This window comes from Dendropsophus ebraccatus, chromosome 6, assembly GCF_027789765.1.
Source record: "Dendropsophus ebraccatus isolate aDenEbr1 chromosome 6, aDenEbr1.pat, whole genome shotgun sequence".
Classification (NCBI taxonomy): Eukaryota; Metazoa; Chordata; class Amphibia; order Anura; family Hylidae; genus Dendropsophus; species Dendropsophus ebraccatus.
The window spans coordinates 46,608,672-46,631,736 of record NC_091459.1 but is presented as its reverse complement, the minus strand read 5'-3'; the positions used below and the strand labels follow the sequence as shown (position 1 = coordinate 46,631,736).

The 23,065-nt window shown below is 46.5% G+C and overlaps 1 protein-coding gene across 1 annotated transcript in view; it reads right to left on the bottom strand.

Annotated features, from left to right (window-relative positions):
* Positions 1-18,253, bottom strand: part of MAN1A1 (mannosidase alpha class 1A member 1) — a 146,961-nt gene extending 128,708 nt beyond the window's left edge. Inside the window, exon 1 of the mRNA XM_069974899.1 lies at positions 17,371-18,253. Coding sequence (XP_069831000.1) covers positions 17,371-17,937 — 567 coding nt within the window. The 5' untranslated portion in view covers positions 17,938-18,253. The remainder of the gene's footprint in view (positions 1-17,370) is intronic.
* Between the last annotated feature and the right edge of the window lie 4,812 nt (positions 18,254-23,065).

Here is a 23,065-nt window from a genome sequence, read left to right as displayed (position 1 = left end):
AAGGGGTTACAGCTATGAAGAGATTACCCCCACATTTATGTGCCCACATCTGCCCTGCTTATTCCTTCATGCTCCCTGCAGTGTCTGTCAGTCCTGATTGGTCAATGCTGAACACACCCCCCTTCCCCATTGCAGTCATGTGACCACACAGACCTCTGACAGCAGCCCTACTTCTCTATTCAGCCTGTTGTACTACGCTACTGCATTATGGGGATCTACAGCTCCATCTTGTATCTACAAACTGCTGCTGTGTTATCAGGTTTATGCACTTACTAAACATTATACTCCACATGCTGATTGCTATACTGTACAATAACTTATAATATCACATTCAGCTGTTTCATTTGTTTTACATGTTATTCAGAATAAAAAAAATCATTTTTGGGGAGTGGAACCAATTGTCTGATGGACAATTTGTTATGGAAAATTTTGCTTTGGTTTAAGAGTGGATTTGGATTACAAGCACGGTCCTGGAACAAATTACGCTTGTAATCCAAGGCACCACTATACTGTACTTTTGCAGGGAAGTCCACACATCATAGAATCTAGTGCACAAATTGTATTACTTCCATACCAACTAATGTCTATGGTCCTTTTGCTAATTAGGCATTTTGGTGCCCTGGGGGAGGGACTATGGCCCCCAAAGCACCGATCTGCTAATATTCATTAGGACAGGCAGGACGGCTGGGGATTGTTCTGGGCACTGGGGGTGGTAGTCCTGCCCCCATTGCACAGACACGCTGATATTTATTAGGACAGGCAGGACGGCTGGGGATTGTTCTGGGCACTGGGGGTGGAAGTCCTGCCCCTAGTGCACCAAAACGCCTAATTAGTATAATGCATGAACTGCTAATATCACAGAAATGTTGCAGAGGGTGACAGTAAAACTTACCCTAATCCTCAGTGCCCCATGTGCTACAAGGACATATCAGCAGGCTAGGAATTTCTAACCCCCTGCTAGTTCCCCACCTAATTTGTTTTACAAACATTTAGTACTTTAACTAGAGATGAGCGAACCGGGTTCTGGTTCGAGTCCATCTGAACCAGAGCGTTCGGCATTTGATTAGCGGGGGCTGCTAAACTTGGATAAAGCTGTAAGGTTGTCTGGAAAACATGGATACAGCCAATGACTATATCCATGTTTTCCACATAGCCTTAGGGCTTTATCCAAGTTCAGCAGCCACCGCTAATCAAATGCAGAAAGTTCTGGTTTGGATGAACTTGAGCATGCTAGAGGTTCGCTCATCTTTAACTTTAACAAAGGCAAGGTATCACCTGTACACAGTCACTGTATTGTGCAGAGTGCACAGTAAGCCTAGACCGGCAGAGTATGACCGATTGTTTGCTTTGGACACGTCAGCTGACTGGTCGCCAGGGACACACTTCCTAACAACTATAGTGTTTCTAAAGACTTAAGCCAGGCATACACGATAGCTAATAGTCAAACACACCCTGGCATGTCATATCAATCTATATGCTCAGTTACACAGTGTAATAATGCCATTAGCGTCAGAGCCATAAAAGAGAACCCAGAAGCCATCCAACCGAGCCAACGCATCTTATTCCCATTAGTCAGAAATGTAACAGATACTTTAAGTGAATCACATGCATCCAAGCTATAAGAGTGTGCAACAGACCCACCCCATCACATAGGTACAGCGTGACCCCTTTCTGAACCATGCAGCAGCCAGGGACTCTGAAGAAGTCGTGGCCGAATGCAGCGCCAAAGTCAAAATTGCAGATTTTTGGTGACATTAAATCCAGAAAAAAAATGTAATAAAAAAAGTTATCAAAAAGTCAAATATACGCAAATAGGAAAGTACAGAACATAGCGCAAAAATATGACACCTTAAATAGCCCCATAGACCAAACAATAAAAGCGTTATAGGGATGGTAAGAGCAATTTAACACACAGGTTTAAAAAAAAAAAGTAACTTTTTTTTTTAAAAAGCAGTCAAGTTTTACCAAAGGGTGAACGGTGTAAACACAAGAGTACCCCTTTAAGGGGAACCTGTCACCCCCCTGGGCTGGGGCAGAGCCCGGCCGACCCCCCGCTAGAGACCTTTATACTTACCCTGTGCACGAAGTCTCGCTCCTGGAGCCGCCAACATATCTCTGATGCGTACGCGCCAGGCTTCCAACGGTGATGAGTCCGATGCTCATAGAAAATAAATGGAGCAGTCATTCTCTATGAGCGTCGGACTCATCTCTGATGAGCGTATTTCAACACTGAGCTAAGCTGTATCCATACCTCCCATTATGTAAAACATCTCTAGTAGCCATCACTCTCCAAAACGACCGCCATCCAGCAGACATTTATTGTATTTATCTAATGAAGGTCATATATGCTCAGATGGGAATAGTATGCTATACTAGGTTATAGTATACTGATCTGCATAACAAAAAATATTTTTTCCACACGTACATTTAGTCTACACTGTGATCTACGACTCCCACCGCCACCTGTTAGACGCTTTTGATGCGCTGAGCTCTCTTTTTGCAGCCCCACGGAGAACAAACACTGAACAGCAAAATGTTAATTCCCATTACCGACTAGAGACTGCTCATTCTCACCAAGGCAGGCAGGAGCAACATGTAGGAAACGGAGCTCTGAATACTTATTCTGTAGACAGACAGGGGCCACCATATAGCTTGTAAATGATGCAGATGCAACAGATATAATTTCCCTTGCGGGCGTTGAAAAGTAGGAAGCTGTCTTTGAAGTCATCCTTCGAAAAACTTAGATGGAAGGAAGTAAAGAGACCTGGCTGCCTGGTCCAAACTGTTTGTTTGGCAAAGAAAACTGAAGAAAATCCCACTTGAACTCACACAACTGGCAGCCATTTACAGAAAATGATTTTGTGCCTTAAAGGCAACAATGAATAATTCTGCTTAGTTTTATGACAGTCCTTCATACTGTAACTCCGGGGACATTCGCTCGGTGCCAAAATATAAGAATCTGCTAGTGCTGCCTCAGTAAATGGCTTTTGTCTGATAATTCCAGCTCTCTTTCTGGGACTAGGGCATGACATTGATACATGGGGCAGAATAATCAGCACCGCAATTAGCTTCACCTTCCTGCAATAAACCTGGAGCCTCCACTATAAAGATGGAGTGCAAGAACACCACAACGCCCCATTGCAGGAGGATTTATTGGCAGAATTCTGAATATTTACCACCAGGAAGTTTAAAGAAGATAAAGCTCTGCAAACTTTATACAGAACACTAGAGTGAGCCCTACCAGGGGACAATTTTATTGCACAATCCCAAGGGGCCTTTTCAGATAAAAAAAAATTAAGGGGAACTACAGCGTTTTCTTTTTCTTTCAAATCATCTGGTTTCAGGAAGTTATATAGATTAATTATTTACTTACTTTATAATGTACTATCAGCTGCCACCTCTACTTTATCAGTAGGACAATGTACTTTCTGCTGCCACCTCTGTCCATGTCAGGAACTGTCCAGAGCAGGAGAGGTTTTCTATGGGGATTTGCTACTGCTGTGGACAGTTCCTGACATGGACAGAGGTGGCAGCAGAGAGCACTGTGTCAGATTGGAGAGAAGAATACACAACTTCCTACAGGACATGCAGCAGCTTATCAGCTGGAGATTTTTAAAAATAGAAGTAATTTATACAACTTTTACACTAGTTGATCTGAAAGAAAAAAGAATCTCAGGGTGAGCCAAAGTAAACAAAGCAGTATTTATTCATCTGTTTTGGGTTATAAACCATGAATTCTGTTATGAGGGGTGTTGATAAGTCCTAATGATAACTTTTTTCACATTTAAAGGGAACCTGTCTCCCCCTCTAGCGGGGGGTCTGGTGGCCTTCACCTTGGCACGCGGGGGCGGGGGGCGGGGGGGGGGGTTTGTGACAGGTTCCCTTTAAGAATGTTGTATAATTTTAAACATTGCAATACTCGGAGCACATTTTGCCTGGATCACATGTTCAGTTCTTATGTCATTTTGAGGACAACATGCCAAAGTCTGCAGCAGATTTCGCTGTAGAGGAGAACAAGGAAGTGATAAGGTTCCTGTTTCTAAAAGGCGATGTTGGTCAAAGACACTCACAGTGACCCTCAAACTCTGTCATCAAACAAGGCTGAGAATGTAAAAAAATGGCCACCAACAATAAAGACTGTTCAGGGAGCCTTCCAATAGGGACTTTTCTAGAAACCACAGGAGGCCATCAAGGACATGATTCCGGAAGATTGGTGAATTTTTGCTTTGATCATTTGAGATTTGGGTCTATAATTCCTGATCATCTGGATGCATTTGATGCCTGGTTTGCCGGCCAAAGAAATGCTATCTAGATAGATTAACGTTCCAACACCACAGACAGAAATGCATTAATATCCAAGGTATATGAGGAACTAGGAGACCTCTCTCAATTTCCGGTGGTCAAAGACTCCTCAGTCCCCCTCGTATAGAGGTCAGGAAATGCTCTTTATATACTTCAACTTTATACTTCTGAATGTGTAAATGAGGTGGTTTGATGGCCTGGGGTCATGGATGCGATGTACACGTCTCTCATCCACACGTGATTCATCAGAGCAGGTGATGTTTTATTGCTGTACGGTATGTATGTAGTGAGCTGTGATGATCTGAAGGTGTCAGAACACACAGAGCAACGTTACCTTTCTGCAATCTATGCTACGTCTCTTCTGTGGCACGGAATCAGACAATACCCTTAGCTTCTCACATACACCAATGACACTGGCTGCTCACCTTCATATCACACCCAGTAACAGGTACTGATCTAACAAGATGATCGCCAAACCTGTCACTGATGTATAATGTAATATTCTTACAATAAATAAAAACAGGCAGGACCGTCAAAAATATATACTGTGCGTGTGCCCTTTCCGACCATTTTATCACACAGATTATTAGAACTACGAATACTATGAAAAAAACGTCCCAGCACAAGCTAACAAGCATTTTATTGGCAGTAAAAGACTAAATCAATTAAAAATGGCCAAATTGTTACTGGCTGCTTCCCAAGAACTACGATTAGATTAAAAATGATCAAGTGGTCACAGACTAAACGGAACAGAGAATCCAGTATGTGCAACACAAGACGTCACAGGGAGGAAGAATTTACACTCGTCTTATTATTATACAAGTTCATTTTAAAATGTTTGCATGTCAGAATAATTTCCCTTCATTTATCCTTACCAGTAGATCACACATCTACACTAATGTATTTTCACTTTAGGGCCCTATAACACGGAACAATTATTGTGCAAATTATTGGTATATCGCTCAGATTTATGGTTTGTTCACACATAACTGAATCGCAGCGGATTTCACGCTGCGATTCCCCTCCTGTCACCTTCAATAGGATTACACGCCACAGGATTGCACACGCAATCGCCGATAACACTGATCAATGCTATACAATGATGACACAGCCCCTCCACCAATAGGGCTCGCCCCCTTTCCCATTTGTTAAATAACACATGTAAAAATAAACATATATTGAAGCATACGTAATTTATAGATCCTTAATGGTATGGCGTAAATGAAAAAATAACCAGGATTGCGGATTGTCACATTATGAAATAAAAATTTTTTTTTAAAATATAAAGCAATCAAAATCTCCCATCTACACAAATACGATATTAATAAAGACTAGAGATTGGCGGAAAAAAATTACACTTTAACCAGCCCTATAGGTGGAAAAATAAAATGTCTTAAGAACAAAATCCACCATTTCTTTAAAAGGTTAAAACACTTTTCTATGTTCCTAAAGCACAAATTAATATATGAAAGGTACCATGTGTCTCCCTGATGATAAGCAGTCTGGAAGATGGACCACAGCTGACAGATTTTCTTAAACCCCCTATTACACTGGGCGACAGAGGGCTGCCGCTACAACAACACGCGGCGGCAGCAGCAAGTGGGTGAGTGCAGAGGGGGCCGCGGGGAGCTGCCCGGGTGATCGCTAGATCATCTGGGCAGTCCAGAGAGGATAGCTGCGGTCTGCTGCCACGGCTCCTATTCCCCGGGGCAACGGCAGCAGATCGCTGCTATCACAGTTGAACAAGTTGAAAGAAACGACAGCGACGATCAGCCGACATAGTTTATTTCAGCTGATCGTTGCCTTCTATTACACAGGACGATTATCGGCCGTATCGACCAATATCGGCCGATCGTTCAGTGTAATAGGGCCTTTAAAGTTCGTAACTGAAAGCAGAGCAGAACTGGAGAATAACTGTACTTCTATTCCCCACTAATAATTCATATACTGAAGGCTGAAAATACAGGTAAGTTAAATAGAGTAACATCTCACAATGCCTGGGAATAATTATGCAAGAAAGTAGCTTCATGCTGTGTTCTTAGCATAGAATAATAGGACAGATGGATTAAACTACTTCACCATTTGCTGGGCTGCCATGCTACTACAGTAATATATACATCAGCCACAACATTAAAACCCAGATAACACCCAGTGTGTGATGATTGGAACAGACCATCTCCCAAACAGATCTTGTAGACTCTTCCCAGTATAAAGTGGTTAGTACCTTAAAATATACAAACCAGCTATAGGATTATGGGCACACTTATTTATCTTTTTAGGGTGGGGTTCACTTGTACCGGATCGCAGTGGCGGGACATCAAGGAGCCGGGAGCATCGGAAGCAGGCCGAAGTGCAGACTGGTAAAGTATTAAATGGGAAGAGTGGAGTGGGTTAAGGGGGACGGGGCTTTACATACTTGCAGTGGAATGAAAAATTGAGTATGTAATCCCATACAAAATGACAGTACTTGAAATCGCAGAGGAACTCCCAGCATTAAATCTGCTGCGATCCGGTGTGTGTTAACCCACCCTAAGGGCCCTATTCCACAGGAGCAATAATCGCCCCCCATTCGGCCAATTTTCGATCCGTGGAATAGAGAGAACGATCAGCCGATGATCATGTCATCGGCTGATCGTTCATTTAGGTTCAGACCTAAAATCGTCGTTCGCCACCAGCGCATCGCTACGTTGAATAGTGGTGCGCGGCAGGTCTTCTCCCGATACCGCGCGGCAGCATCGGCTTCGGAGCGGAGCTGTCTGAACTTACAGACCGATGCTGACGCGTGGGACCGGGAGAAGAAGCCCGAACAGGTAATGTATGAAACAAGGGCTGCAAGGTCATCGGTAAGGATGTCCTTGTTTCACGATCGGGGCCGTGGAATAGGCCCAGTAATCTAGCAGATCGGCGCTAGTTTACATTGTTGCTCGGCCCGTGGAATAGGGCCCTAAGGGTGAATTCACACGGAAGGATCCACAGCGGATTTTACAATGCAATTCCGCAGCGGATCCTGTGTCTATTACTTTCAATGAGTACACCTACCCGCAGCGGTATTTACATCCCGCTGGGAGTATGTACGTGAAAGCCCTATTAACCCCCTGCCGGCCAGAGCATACTTTACCTCCTCCATGCTCCGGCATGCTTCGGGGGCTCCCGGCGTCATCACGTCCCGTTCAGCCAATCAGTGGCTGCGTTGGAGCAGCGCACTGATTGACTGAGTGGGACATGAAGCCGAGAACCCCTGAAGCAAGCCGGAGCATGGATGTGGAACGTATGTTCCGGCTGGCGGGGGAGGGTTCATGGCGCTTACACGTACATACTCCCAGCGGGATGTAAATCCCGCTGCCAGTAGGTATCCTCATTGAAAGTAATAGGCGTAGGATCCGCAGCGGATTTCGCAGCGTAAAATCCTGATGCGGATCCGTCTGTGTGAATTTACCCTTAATCAAATTTTTATTGAACACTTTAAAAAGTTATATAACAATAGCCAAGAACCGTATAATCATTTGAGAAGAGACAGGTAGCGTAAAATCTATCTGTACAATGCAGAATGAGACCAACAGAATAGGGAGGCTATGCATTGAGTCAAAAGTGCATAGAGATTTGAAGAACTATATCTCAGTCCAGACTGTACAGCAATAGTTTGAAAGGCCATTACAGAAACATAAGATTACACCACAGAAAATTAATACAAAACATAAGCGACCAGTCCAAAGTCCCACACCACAGAGGTCGAAGCACAAGGACAAGATCTCCATCTGCTGATCGTGGCCTTTCATCATGTCCAATTACCCCGAACGATTATTGGCCTGATCGGTCGATAAATTTTCCACTAGTCCCTTCCTGTTCGGTCTGTGGTGATAAGGAGGAGGCTACCTGATCTGTACATGCCATGAAAGGAGGCTTTACGGAACTGCTGAAAAGCCCAGTAAGTGGGGCAGGGCTCTGGTCCTGTGTGAATACCTACACAATAAGGACACTGCAATAGTACGATGCAAGTCTTCCGAGGACTCCTGCTTAAGCCATACTACTGCAGCCTACATTCACAAGCAGTTAAATGCGTTTATGTATAAAAGCCCGGGGATAAACTTGACACAGGAAACACAATGACCACTTTAAATACAGTCATAAAGCTGAAAATTCAGACTTGACTGTAGTAAAAGCCCCACTTATCCCTTGGGGACAGCTAAAGTAGTTAGTTCCGCAGCTCTGAAACCTTACTGAAAAAGATTCCTGTACTCCAGCAGGTAAGTTTGTTGCACACTTTCTTTGGCTTTTCCATACTCCCGAATGACATTTGTTTGGGGGGGGGGGGGGGGGGGAAGCTACAAAAATAACCCCGCTTAGACTGCAGCAAATCTGCTGTGTGTGAATACAACCACAGGCTTGGAGCAGCTGAATGCTGCCAGCGGGACAGGTAACCTTTAGTATTCCCTTATCAGATTTGGATCTGAAATTCTGGAAAGACTTGTACAGAAATGTGTCAAACCTGTAGCTCGTGTCCAATGAAAAACATGTATGCTAATGAAGACAATTAATCTAGTCTGTAGGAACGTACACCCGGAAGGTTCTTTCCGCAAGACATTCCCTGCATAAGCAGCTGGACCGCTCCACTCTCACCTGGCTTGGAAAATTCTCTCGAGTAATAAAGGTTTGGCTGCAAGGATCCTTCACATGCTGCTTCTTCTATATACAAGTGACCAGCTGAGTGATGAATAGTGCAATATTCTTTTTTTTCCTTTTAAATACCTTCATCACAAGTGTCAACTAGTCAATACAAATACTTTCTAAAAAAAAAAAAAAAAAAAAAAAAGTTTCTTTCCCAGTGCTCAGAGTTTGAGAGATAGATGAGACTTTAGCATTCTTTGAAGGCCAGGTTTATTCTGAAACAGACTATGCAAAGGGCATGGAGAGCCTAACCCCCGAAACTGCTCAGAAGTGCTTTATAATGTCATCCATGCTGCTGCTTCTGAGGATGTTCTATAAAGATGCTGGGGAGTAGGAACCTCTTTTCTGTGATAGCTCCAATACACACAAGTCTGGATCAGTAAAGCCGCAGGATGTGTAGGGACTAGAGATGTGAGCAACTCAAGTCAGATCATTCGGCATTTGATTGATATTGTTGATAGGTGTTAAAAGTGGTATTCACATGTCAACTTAAGGCCTTATTACACTAAACAATCAGCCAACAGGAACGTTGTCGGCTGATCGTTGCTGTCATTTGTCTTTCACCATGTTGAAAGACAAAGGACCAGGATAGCAGCGATATGCTGCAGTCCCTGGAATAGGAGCGGCGGCAGCAGACCGCTGCTATGGGCTGCCCAGACAATCTAGCGATTACCTGGGCAGCCCCCTCCCCTCCACCCGGTCTCACCCTGGATATAGTATCCATATTATATAAAATAAATATACTATATCTACAATATAGCTATACACCGCATTAAAACCACTGCTTGGCAGTAAACAGTAGCATAATAGAAGGAGGAAACAAGTTTGCTAAATGAATGTAGTTGCAAAAAATATTTACCTATATTCGTTCATTTGAGAATAACCCTTTAAAGTGTCACTGTCGTGAAATTTTTTTTTGCAGAAATCAATAGTCCAGGCGATTTTAAGAAACTTTTTAATTGGGTTTATTATCCGAAAAATGCATTTTTATCATTAAAAAGCAGTTTGAAGCTCTCCCCCCTGTCTTCATTGTTCTCCTATGGAGAGAGCTAAAGAAAAGACCAAAACAGGACAACAAAGAGTTAATCTACAAATCCCTCACCTGTTATCTGTTCTGACCATCACCAGTGACCTGTCTGAGCTCAGATTACAGCTGCCACCCAGCTCCGTGCCTGTAATCCTCTGTTATCTGCTTTCTGCTGCCGGCTAACTCCCTCCTTCCTCCTCCCCCCTCCCCTCTCCCTAGAGCAGACTGGGTACGTCTCCTGCAACAAGTCACAATTTTCAGATTTTTCAGAGTGGATGAAAAAGAGGAAGGAGGGGGGGACCTGGGAAAAGGCTTTTTACATGCAGATAATGGCAGATTTGGCTAATAAACCCAATTACAAAGTTTCTTAAAATCGCCTGGACTATTGATTTCTGCAAAAAAAAAATACGACAGTGACTCTTTAAATTCTGATTATGAGAAACCCACTTATATTTGCTAAGCAGCTACAGTGGGAAAGTCTGTAACATATGCACAACACTGCTTTGTCTATGGGGTGTTTATAAATCCTATATGGCACCCCCTAATATTGTCATGCATTTTCAAAGCAATAGCAAAGTACAGTTGTTTAGGACTGAACAGGCAACCTCTCTCATGGTTTAAGTAGACTTTCCTTATCCGGAGTCTTAGAAAGTGACAAAGTGCCGTAATATCCTAATATTAAATCTGTTCAAATATTTATAGTTAATATTAAAAAAAGGAAAAAATGGTGTGCGTGGCAATGAGCAGGTGGGTATCCCAAACATCTAGGTCATGCAGCTACATGGCATGAAACCTGATTATTCTTCTATTCCAGGCTGTCACTTACTCTGCGCTCTGTATTATAAATTGCAGTACATGTTTCTAGTGATTGCTTAAGGGTTTTTGGTGTGTGTATCTTAGCCATCACAGACATGTGAACTGCAGCCAGGGAAATACTCTTTGTACAAGCAAGTCTCCAAGTTATTTATTAAAGAATCTGTGAAAAATAGCTCTATAGACGCCAGTGAGGGCTTTTCTTTAAAAAAAGGAAGTTGCTGGGAGGTCAGGTTCAGATGCCTAACAAGGCATTTAAAGTGGTACTTTAATTTCTTTAATTTCAAATAGTGTCAGAAAATTATATAATTTATAATCTACATCTATTAAAAGATCTCAAGTCTCCCAGTACTTATCATCTGCTGTATGTCCTGCAGGAAGTAGTGAATTCTAGAGTTAAACAAAATATTTGTGACAGGTACGCTTTATTACCTCCATAGAGAGATAAACCTTATGTTAAAAAACGACCGACAAATAGGAGCATCTTTTCAACCTGTACTTATAGTTTCAGGTCAGGAGGGCTGTAACACGCTTGACGGTTTCTGAAAGGCAGCATAAAGGAAGGTTGTCACCATTAAACAATAGAAATGGATACTATGAACGTCTACTCGAAATCTGAGACCACTAACAAAGGAGTCAAGGGATAAAATGACGCACAGGTAGCCATCCATTTAACAGATTGCACTCTTAGGCATATTTTACCACCCCCCACTGGATGACCAAGGCTTACAGCATTCTATCAACCGGACCACCAAGGACTCCACAAGCTCAGTTACAACTCTACTGCTATCGTGATACTTTCTGAAAGTCTCTAATCTATAAATACAGCTATATCTAGACTAACAAAAAAATAATATTTCATATATATGCAAGTGCGTTATGTGCTCTCCAAATGAGGAACAGCAATAAGAAAAAGGGAACAGTCTCTAACAGAGAGGGGGGAGAGGAGCTCTATCTGCAGTACAAAACAACTGGTGTCAGAAAGTTCTATAGATTAGTAATTTACATCTGTTTAAAAATATCAAGTCTTCCAGAAAGAGGTGGCAGCAGAGAGCACCGTGTCAGACTGGAAAGAATACACCACTTCCTGCAGGACATACAGCAGCTCATAAGTACTGGAAGACTTCAGGTTTTTAAATAGAAGAAAATTACAAATCTAAATAAATCTCTGACATCGGTTGATTTAAAAACAATTTTTCTTCAGAGTACCACTTTAACGGTCACCTCCTGTGACCGCCACTGCACACATTTGAATGCTTAACAGAGAATGCATGTGTTCTGAACAGGGGACACCAGGAGTTTAAAGGGGGTTATCCAGCGAAAATCTCTTTCGAATCAACTTTCAGAAACTTATATAGATTTGTAATTTATTGTAATTGTAATTTTTCTATAAAAAAAAAAATCTCATCTTCACATACTTAGCAGCTGTATGCCCTGCAGGAAGTGTTTTTTTTCTTTTTAGTCTGACACTGTGCTCTCTGCTGCCACCTCTTTACAAGACAAGAACTGTCCAGAGTAGTTGAAGTCTTCAAAGGAGATTTGTTACTACTCTGAACAGTTCCTGACTGGGACAGAGGTTGTAGCAGAGAGAACTGTGTCAGACTGAAAAGAAAACACCATTTCCCTCAGGACATACAGCAGCTGATAAGTATGGGAAGACTTACGATTTTTAAATAGAAGTAAATTACAAATCTTTATAACTTTTTGAAACCAGGTAATCTAAAAAAAGATATCGCCCCCCTATAAGCTACTTATCAGACTAAAGGCAGAAGCTTTTGTCCTTTCAGAGCATAAGGATGGGGCAAGCTGAAGCCTAATGTTGGGAGAGTTGGGACGCCCCCATACACATTAGAGGTAAGACAGTCCTTCTATCATAATCAGCATAAATCTAATATTGTGGGCCTTAACTTTTTAGTTTATGATAGTAGAAAATTACTTATTGTCTGATCCTTAAAGGGGTTATCCAGTGCTACAAAAACATGGCCACTTTCAGAGACAACATGACTCTTGTCTCCAGTTCAGGTGCGCTTTGCAATTAAGCTCCAGTCACTTCAATGGAACTGAACAGCAAAAACCTCACCCAAGCTGGAGACAAGAGTGGGACTCTGGAGGAAAGTGGCCATGTTTTTGTAGCGCTGGATAACCCCTTTAAAAAGACTGCTCATTCCTGTACTAGATTCTCAGCAATGACCTCGCTCCTCAAGTCATTCGCCTGCGAGCAGTAATACCACGCAGGTCAAACTGGTTTCAGTGTATTTATTGTGCTGACAGGTGCGCTTTAAGAGAGCTTAAATAGTACCTGTCTATATAAATAACGTTTGACATGTCACAGGCATGAAGAATGGCGTCCAACAGCATCACTAGTGCAAACAATTAAAGCTCAATTCATATGATCCAGTATACAGGTGCGACGTTTCGACCCTATGGGTCTTTATCAAGATACAGACCCCCATCTGTACCAGATCATGTGAATAAAGCTTGTTTGCACCAATGCTGTTGGATTGTGGCCTGTTTGGTGCTGTTGGAGTTGTCGGTGTTTGGTTATGTCATCAGTCTAGTTATTATTAATGGCACCGGCCTCATAGCTGAGACCTGCTGCGATACGAAGATACAACAGGTTATCAAAAAACAGCACATGGGGAATTAGTAGGCGTACATCTCTCAGTCAGCGCCTTATCAGAAAGCCTTGTACATAGGAAATATGATCAGGTTCACATAATGCATTGGTTTAGAAGCAGTTCTCAACAAGCACAACCCCTCTAAACGATACGGTTACTCATACTGGTGCTGCATGCTGCGTTTATCAAACGTGATGGAATCGGGTTTAGCGCTTCAGGCACAGATGTGAACAAAAAGTACTAACTTTTTTTTTTTACTGCTAAAAACGCAGGGTGACCCCAACCATGCAAAAAGTGAGACGTCAACAAAAGTAGCCGCTTAAAGCTACAGAAAGGTGGTGTGTGTGTGTGTGGTGGGGGGGGGGGGGGAATATAAAATCAACTAGTGGCTGAAAATTATATAGATTTGTAAATTACTTTTGGTAAACTACTATTTAAAAATCTCCAGTCGTCCAGTACTTATCAGCTGCTGTATGTCCTGCATGAAGGAGTGTATTCTTTCCAGTCTGACAGTGCTCTCTGCTTCCATGTCAGGAACTGTCCAGCGCAGTAGCAAATCCCCATAGAAAACCTCTCCTGCCCTGGATAGTTCCTGTAACGGACAGAGGGGGCAGATGAGAGCACTTCTGGAATGGAAATAATAAACCACTGAAATGTACTGGAACACAAGATTTTCAAATAGAATTTACAAACCTGTATAACTTTCTGCAATCACTTTTTTACCCTCTGGAGAACCCCTTTAAGACACCTTAAAGGGGTCATCCAGTGCTACAAAAACATGGCTACCTTCTTTCAGAGACAACACGACTCCAGTTCAGGTGTGATTTGCAATTAAGCTCCATTCACTTCAATGGAACTGAGCAGCAAAACCCCGCCCAAGCTGGAGACGAGTAGGGCTGTCTCTGGAAGAAAGTGGCCATGTTTTTGTAGCACTGGATAACCCCTTTAAGTAAAAACAAATCCAAAAATCCAGAAGAAGAACTTTAGCCACTGACTCCTCACCTCTAGAACTGTCCATATTTCACCTGAAGTTATAGTTATAGTCAAGTGACCTGTAAACTGTGACATTGAAAGGGCCATGGCAGGCTAAAGGCCCTATTCCACGGGCCGACTGAGAGGAGCAAATGAGCACTATCAGCACTTGTTTTCGCCTTATTCACTGCTGCCGCTATTCCACGCAGCAGCAGCAAGTGGGCGAGTCCAGGGGGGCTGCCCGGGTGATCGCTAGATCGTCCGGGCAGCCCATAGCATACGGTCTGCTGCCACCACTCCTATTCCACAAAGCGACGGCAGTATATCGTTGCTGTACGAGTCGTTTGTCTTTCAACATGTTTGAAAAGACAAACGACACAACGATCGGCCGACATGAACGATGTCGGCTGATCATTGCCTTCTATTCCACGGGACGATTATCGGCCGATAATCGTTCCATGGAATAGGGCCTTAAAGGAGACCTGTCACCCTGTGCCGGGGTGACAGGCTCCCGACCCACAGCTAGATCCCCTTATACTGACCTCATCTCGCCGAGTCCTGGGACGGAGATATCCTGGTCAGAAGCCGGCGCGCGTAGAGAATGAATGGAGCCGGACTCCTCTCTGCAGCGCACGCACGGCTCTATTCATTCTCTATGGACGCCGGACCTATCTCCACAGCGCGCGCGGCGGCTTCTGACCAGGATATCTCCGTCCCCGGGCCGGCTATGAGGTCAGTATAAGGGGATCTAGCTGGGGGTCGGGAGCCTGCCACCCCTGCACAGGGGGTGACACGTCCTCTTTAAGAGCTGGAAGCACAGGTTTCCATAGCCAGGGAGAATTCATTATTTCACTAGCGTCACGTAACGTTACCAGACACATTACTGCCGGTCTTAGAAGCCAGTCCGACCACTCCATGAACCAGTATGACGTCTCTTAGTAGCCATGCAATAAGAACTCCCATAGATATCAACGGAAAGCCAAAGTGTTGTGAAGACAGTTTAAGGAAACTCATCAGACCTGCAGATTAGCATCTCACTATTAGTCACCCATATAACTACCAGCCATTCTGTGTCCCACCGTCACCTCTCTCCAGCTGTACATTCAGGCGGTAGGAGGGACACTGGCAGGTGTATAGTGATGGCAGGGGCCTATGTATTACACAGGACACAGGAATAGCAGGTGTATAGTGATGGCAGGGGCCTATGTATTACACAGGACACAGGAATAGCAGGTGTATAGTGATGGCAGGGGCCTATGTATTATACAGGACACAGGAATAGCAGGTGTATAGTGATGGCAGGGGGCTATGTATTACACAGGACACTGTATGAGGGCCTGGTTAGCAGGAGAATGGCTTTAAAGGGAACCTGTCACCCCCCCATGCCGGGGTGACAGGCTCCCGACCCCCCGCTACAGCCCCCTATACTCACCTGATCCCGCTTCTGGATCTGGGAAGCGGGATCAGGTGAGTATAGGGGGCTGTAGCGGGGGGTCGGGAGCCTGTCACCCCGGCACGGAGGGGTGACAGGTTCCCTTTAAGATAGAGACTAAGCAAGGCAATACATTGTCACTATATAACCAAAGCTCTAGGACTAATGCCATCAGGGAGCGGCTGATATGAGATATAGCAGATAGATAGATCCTCCTTATCACAGGTGTCTAACTCCGGTGCTCCAGCTGCTGCAGAACTACAACTCCCATCATCATGGCCGGACAGCCAAAGGCCCCATTACACTGAGTGATTATCGTTTAACAGTTGACTATAACGACCAAAAATTAGCGATTATCTGGCCGTGTAATAACACACAACAGTCAGATGAGGAGCGAGAAGTCTGTAACCTTTCAACATATTGAAAGATTATCGTTTGCAGCACGACGTCGTTTGCAGGTAAAACGTGCCGTGTGGTCGGCCACAGAAACGATTAATAAAACTATAATGATGCTAAAATCCACAGCAGTCGGTGACTGTAATAACAGCAGAAACAATCGCTACTAGATGGATGGTGACTGATCCTGTGATGGTGACTGATCCTGTGATACTGATGCTTTCCACAATAATCGCCGTGCGTAATAGGGCCGCCAGGTCATGGCACCAGGGTCCTACTACACAGGAAGATTATAGTGGGAAGAATGTGCTGTGCGCAGCAGCGATCAGACGGCTGACGGGAATCCGCTCCTATGTCATCTCGTCTTTTGAGCCGACCATAAAATCATTGCTAATCGCAGGCAAATCTGTCCGTGTATGTACAGCCGTACACAGCAGCCGTCCGTCATTGTAAGAGTATTGTATACAATCACCACTGTGACCGTCACTAACGACTATCGCTCCGTGTATTACGGTGAACGATTTCTAGTCGAGGCTGTGCGGGCATGATGGGAGTTGTAGTTCTGCAGCAGCTGGAGGGCCGGAGTCTGACAGACTGACTGGGATCCTATGGGAAGATACATGCTATCCAGCAGCTCCATGGCTGTACCGGCACACACCGGACCCGGCAACTTCTCAGTATAGCAGCAGTGCCCGACAAACCGGCCGATCCCTGTCACACACACACCGGCCGATCCCTGTCACACACACACCGGCCGATCCCTGTCACACACACACCGGCCGATCCCTGTCACACACACACCGGCCGATCCCTGTCACACACACACCGGCCGATCCCTGTCACACACACACCGGCCGATCCCTGTCACACACACCGGCCAGAGGAGCGGCTACAGGCTGGGACACAATACCAGGTACTCGGCACCATCACCACTTCATCACCCATCTGACCGGCAGCACCGGGACGTGATGTGAGCAGAGGCCGGTGAGCTGTCATCCTGTGCCCGGTCCGGCAGGTTATGTACCAGTGATGCCAGCGCCGTGACCTGTTACCCGGGCAGCACCAGTGGCAGCACCCATAGCGGCAGCACCAGGGGCAGCACCCATAGTGGCAGCACCCATAGCGGCAGCCCCCCGGCTCCTCACCTCCTTTATCTTGTCCCGCTTCTGCCTGAGCTCCGGGTCGGCCGGCTCTTTGCCCTGCACACCGATGGGCTCCCTGAAGGGCCGGGGAGTGAGCCTGCCCCCCGCGGCGGCGCCCCTGCCCTGTGCCCGCAGCCGCTCCTTCTCCTCCTGGATCTCCCCCATGATCTGCTCGGGCGGCCGGTTGAGGGTGTCCTTGGCTTCCCGCAGCGCCCGCTCATGTTCCTCCCGGATGCGGGCCAGGCGCCCCCCGTCCTCGTCGTCCTGCAGCCCGGTGGCGGAGGTGCGCTGCGGAGGCGGCTGCGGGGGCTGCTGGAAGAACACGCCGCTCAGCAGCTTCGGGGAGTCGGGCAGGAAGAAGATGGCCCCGAAGCACAAGGTGATGAAGCCGCTGAACACCAGGAGCAGCACGAACTTCTCCGTCAGCCGGAACCCCGAGAGCTTCCTCCCCGCGGGGCCCAGCAGCCCGGACACTCCGCCTCCGGGGGCCAATCCGCCCGACCCGCCCCCAGCCCCGCTCCCCGACCCCAGCGGGGACACCCCGTAGGGCAGCAGCCCGCCGCCCGGCATGCCGCCTGTGTGTGGCTGCGGAGTCCCGGCCGCCTCAGGTGAGCGCACAAAGTTTCCCGGAGTGTCGGCAGCGGCAGCGTGCTCCTCCGCTCTCTACGTCCTCACAGTCGCTGCCACTTCCCGGGCTGTTTGTCAGAGAGTTTATCGGAGGGGCGGAGCGAGGGAAGTGCGGGCGGGGGGGCCGCTGTATGGGAATCCCTGTGAGGCTGGGCCGCCTACTCCCCCTGCCCCGGGGCGGGGAGCTCTGCCAGGTGACCGCACTCCTTATACACACATCCAGCGCCACCGCTGCCGCTACCCGGCACTGAGGGAGCCCCGGGGCAGCAGAACACAGAAGGGGCGGGCGGACACGCCTACTGCCTAGGGAACGCCCCCGGTCCTCGCTCATTGGCTGCTGGCTGGAGCTTCGTATAATGAGTCGCTGGGTGACAAATGTGACTTGTACACTCCGGGCCCGTTATGTGCGGGACGCGGCTCACGTGGAGTCAGCACCGCGGCGGCCCCGCCCCCTGCTCACTGACCGGCGCCTCATTCACTCTGCTGGCTGTGCTGTCAGTGCGGCCGGTGCACACAGCGTCCTCCGGGGAGCACGTACCGCCGTGTCTGCCCGCCCTCACCGGCTCAGGCTGCTGTGTAGGGGCCCTTGCACACTGAGCAATTCTCGAGGAATTGTAGCAGAAAGTTTTCAGGCAGAATTCAAGCAGAATTTAAGCCCCCCATTGACTTCTATAGGATTCCTCTAGCAGATCTATAGCAGAAAATTCTGCTCGGAAATTCTGCAATGTGAACAACAGAGCAGAAAACCCATTGAACACAATGGGACTTTGCTCTGTACATTTTTTACGGGAGAAATTTCAAGCTGAATTCCTCGCCTTTTCCTCAGTGTGCACATACCCTAACTTGTCAGGAACCGCTGAGCTGTCATTACTGCTGACCGGGAGGTCCCGGGGTCGGTGTCCCAGCATTGTCTTGTTTCCTGCCTGTCAGCCGCCCAGTATCCTGCTGACTGATTAACCCCTTCCTGGCCCCGGTAATTGTCAGTGATCCGTGGCCGCAGATTCCCCGTCCGTGCGCTGTGCCCCTAGATGGGTCCTGTTCACACGGGGTAGATGTGTGCGGTTCCAGCTACAGCCTATGCAAGCGAATGGGCAGGTCACGTATCATAACGCTGAGGCTTGGCCCATGTTCACACTATGCGGATAAGTTGCACATAGACATTAGCTGTCAGTATGGACCTCAGCGGACAGAATTTGGCTGGTGACTCTAGCCATTGAAGTTCATGGGCCCGTGTCTGTATGTGCACGTATACACCAGCATTAGTAGACGTGCAGAGTGTAGGGGGCTGCAGGTGTGAACACAGCCCCAGACTTGCTGAGCGGTAATAGTGCGGATCCTTGTTTAGTTTTGGTATTTCAAGTCTGACCTGGACGTGTTCTTAAAGGGGCAGTATCATTATATAGGTCAGGAGGGTTAATAATAAACAGAAGCTTTCCCTGCTGACCAGGTCCCCATGTCAGTACAAGGATATTCCCGCACAGCCAATCACTGACAGAGGTGGTCACTAGGAAGGAGCCAATCAGTGGCAGAGGTGGTCACTAGGGAGGAGCCAATCACTGGCAGAGGTGGTCACTAGGGAGGAGCCAATCACTGGCAGAGGTGGTCACTAGGGAGGAGCCAATCACTTGACAGAGGTGGTCACTAGGGAGGAGCCAATCACTGGCAGAGGTGGTCACTAGGGAGGAGCCAATTACTGGCAGAGGTGGTCACTAGGGAGGAGCCAATCACTGGCAGAGGTGGCCACTAGGGAGAAGCCAATCACTGGCAGAGGTGGTCACTAGGGAGGAGCCAATCACTGGCAGAGGTGGTCACTAGGGAGGAGCCAATCACTGGCAGAGGTGGCCACTAGGGAGAAGCCAATCACTGGCAGAGGTGGTCACTAGGGAGGAGCCAATCACTGGCAGAGGTGGTCACTAGGGAGGAGCCAATCACTGGCAGAGGTGGCCACTAGGGAGAAGCCAATCACTGGCAGAGGTGGTCACTAGGGAGGAGCCAATCACTGGCAGAGGTGGTCACTAGGGAGGAGCCAATCACTGGCAGAGGTGGCCACTAGGGAGAAGCCAATCACTGGCAGAGGTGGTCACTAGGAAGGAGCCAATCAGCTGCAGAGGTGGTCACTAGGGAGGAGCCAATCACTGACAGAGGTGGTCACTAGGGAGAAGCCAATCACTGGCAGAGGTGGTCACTAGGGAGGAGCCAATCACTGGCAGAGGTGGTCACTAGGGAGGAGCCAATCACTGACAGAGGTGGTCACTAGGGAGGAGCCAATCACAGAGGTGGTCACTAGGGAGTAGCCAATCACTGGCAGAGGTGGTCACTAGGGAGGAGCCAATCACAGAGGTGGTCACTAGGGAGGAGCCAACCGATTTTATTTTGCTTCTTGTATGAAGCAAAACTGATCTGCGCTGGTATCCCTCAGGCTGCCGACTCCATGCAGAGGGAGGATACTGCCCGGAGATTCACCCATCTCTAGTGGTCACCACAGTGGCCAGTGATTGGATGAGCAGGCAGTCAGTACCAGGAAGTACTGAGCGCTGTTAGATCAGCATTGGCAGGTGATCAGCCAAGAGCTTATCCCTCCCTACAGGGAATACAGTGAAGGAGAAAGGTTTTATTAAAGTATTTTATTGTACTCCAAAAGTTATACAAATCACCAATATACACTTATTATGGGAAATGCTTATAAAGTGCTTTTTCCCTGCACTTACTACTGCATCAAGGCTTCACTTCTTGGATATAATGGTGATGTCACTTCATGGATAACATGGTGATGTCACTTCCTGGATATAATGGTGATGTCACTTCATGGATAACATGGTGATGTCACTTCCTGAATATAACGGTGATGTCACTTCCTGGATAAAATGGTGATGTCACGACCCGACTCCCAGAGCTGTGCGGCTGCTGGAGAGGATGATGGCAGAGGGATGCTCAGTGTCCCTCCAGTGCCCTGTGTCCCTCAGTGTTCCCCTGCCTTCATCCTCTCCAGCAGCCACAGCCCGCACAGCTCTGGGAGTTGGGTCGTGACATCACCATGTTATCCAGGAAGTGACATCACCATGTTATCCAGGAAGTGACATCACCATGTTACCCAGGAAGTTAAAGAGTCACTGTCGTATTTTTTTTTTTTTTTTTTGCAGAAATCAATAGTCCAGGCGATTTTAAGAAACTTTGTAATTGGGTTTATTAGCCAAATCTGCCATTATCTGCATGTAAAAAGCCTTTTCCCAGGTCCCCCCCTCCTTCCTCTTTTTCATCCACTCTGAAAAATCAGAAAATTTTGACTTGTTGCAGGAGACGTCCCCAGTCTGCTCTAGGGAGAGGGGAGGGGGGAGGAGGAAGGAGGGAGTTAGCCGGCAGCAGAAAGCAGATAACAGAGGATTACAGGCACGGAGCTGGGTGACAGCTGTAATCCGAGCTCAGACAGGTCACTGGTGATGGTCACAGGAGATATCCCGTGAGGGATTTGTAGATTAACTCTTTGTTGTCCTGTTTTGGTCTTTTCTTTAGCTCTCTCCATAGGAGAACAATGAAGACAGGGGGGAGAGCTTCAAACTGATTTTTCATGATAAAAATGCATTTTTCGGATAATAAACCCAATTACAAAGTTTCTTAAAATCGCCTGGACTATTGATTTCTGCAAAAAAAAATTTCACGACAGTGACACTTTAAGCTTTGATGCAGTAAAATAATAAGTAATAAGTGTATAGTGGTGATTTGTATAACTTTCGGGGGGCAATCCAATACTTTTGCTGTTTCGCTGGACTTCTTTAACATTAGGCTGTGCTGAATGTATATGAGCAGATCTGGAGAGATAAAAACAGCAACCTGCAAGTGTCAGGACTCACCACATATACTCTGTCATGCACACGATAAAAACCTGTCCTGAAGATTTTTTTTTTTTTTTTTTTTTTTTAAAGAATGAGGTTCTTAGCAAACCATTCGATCAAATAGAATGTACCATGTACCATCTCAGCACTTTCCAGTGAACCCCAGAGAGATGGTCTCTATACTAGCAATTGCTTCTCTCTGATTATAAGTCTACACATTGGGCATACAGGATCCAACTAAACTCTGTTAAAGCTAAAAGGAAGTCGCCACACCTCACACATGCAACACAAAAAGCAAAGAAATAGCCAGCACCACATTAACACTTGTTCACACCGTGCTGCTGTGGCGAACATACAGACAAAACTGCAGTGTCAGGACTCACCATGTACACTCCCTCTGTTGTACACACAATAAAAACATGTTCTAAAGATTTTTTTTTCAGGTTCTCATCAAGGTCTAAAGAAGTAACTGTCAACCAAACAAACATTTGGGCAAGTTACTGAATATGTATGTCTTTAACCCCTTAGCGACCCATGACGTATCAGATACATCATGGTGCCGCGGGGGGTGTTCAGAGAGGGGTCCCGCCGGGACCCCGCTCTGAACGGCGCTGATCCCGGCTGATGTGTGCAGCCGGGCAGTGCCTCTATTAGCCAGCGCGGGTCCCATTGCCGCACCAGCTAATTAAGCCTCTAAATGCAGCTGTCAAACCTGACAGCTGCATTTAGAGGCTTTACGCCGCAAGTCCCTGGTGTCTAGTGGGACGGATCTCCCCCCCGCGATGCGATCATGGGGGGGAGATCCGTTCTTCTGCCCGTGCCGGGCCTTAGTGTCGCAATGACGCTGATCCCGGCTCGGCAATAGATTGCTGTCGCCTGCAGCAGGCCACAGCAATCTATGACCGATCTCATCGATCTTTGCTGGGTATATAGAGAGATCAGTGCTGTGTATATACAAGTCCCCCAGGGGGCTTCTAGTTACAGTAAAAAAAAAGTAAAAATGTTTTTTTATTAATAAAAAATCCCCTCCCCTATTAAAAGTCCAAATCACCCCCCTTTTCCCATTTTACAAACATAAATAAACAAATAAACATGTTTGCTATCGCCGCGCGAGTAATCGCCCGAACTATAAATTAATCACATTACTGATCTCACACGGTAAACGGCGTCAGCGCAACAAAAAATTCCAAATTGCAAAATTGCGCATTTTTGGTCACATCAAATCCAGAAAAAGCGATCAA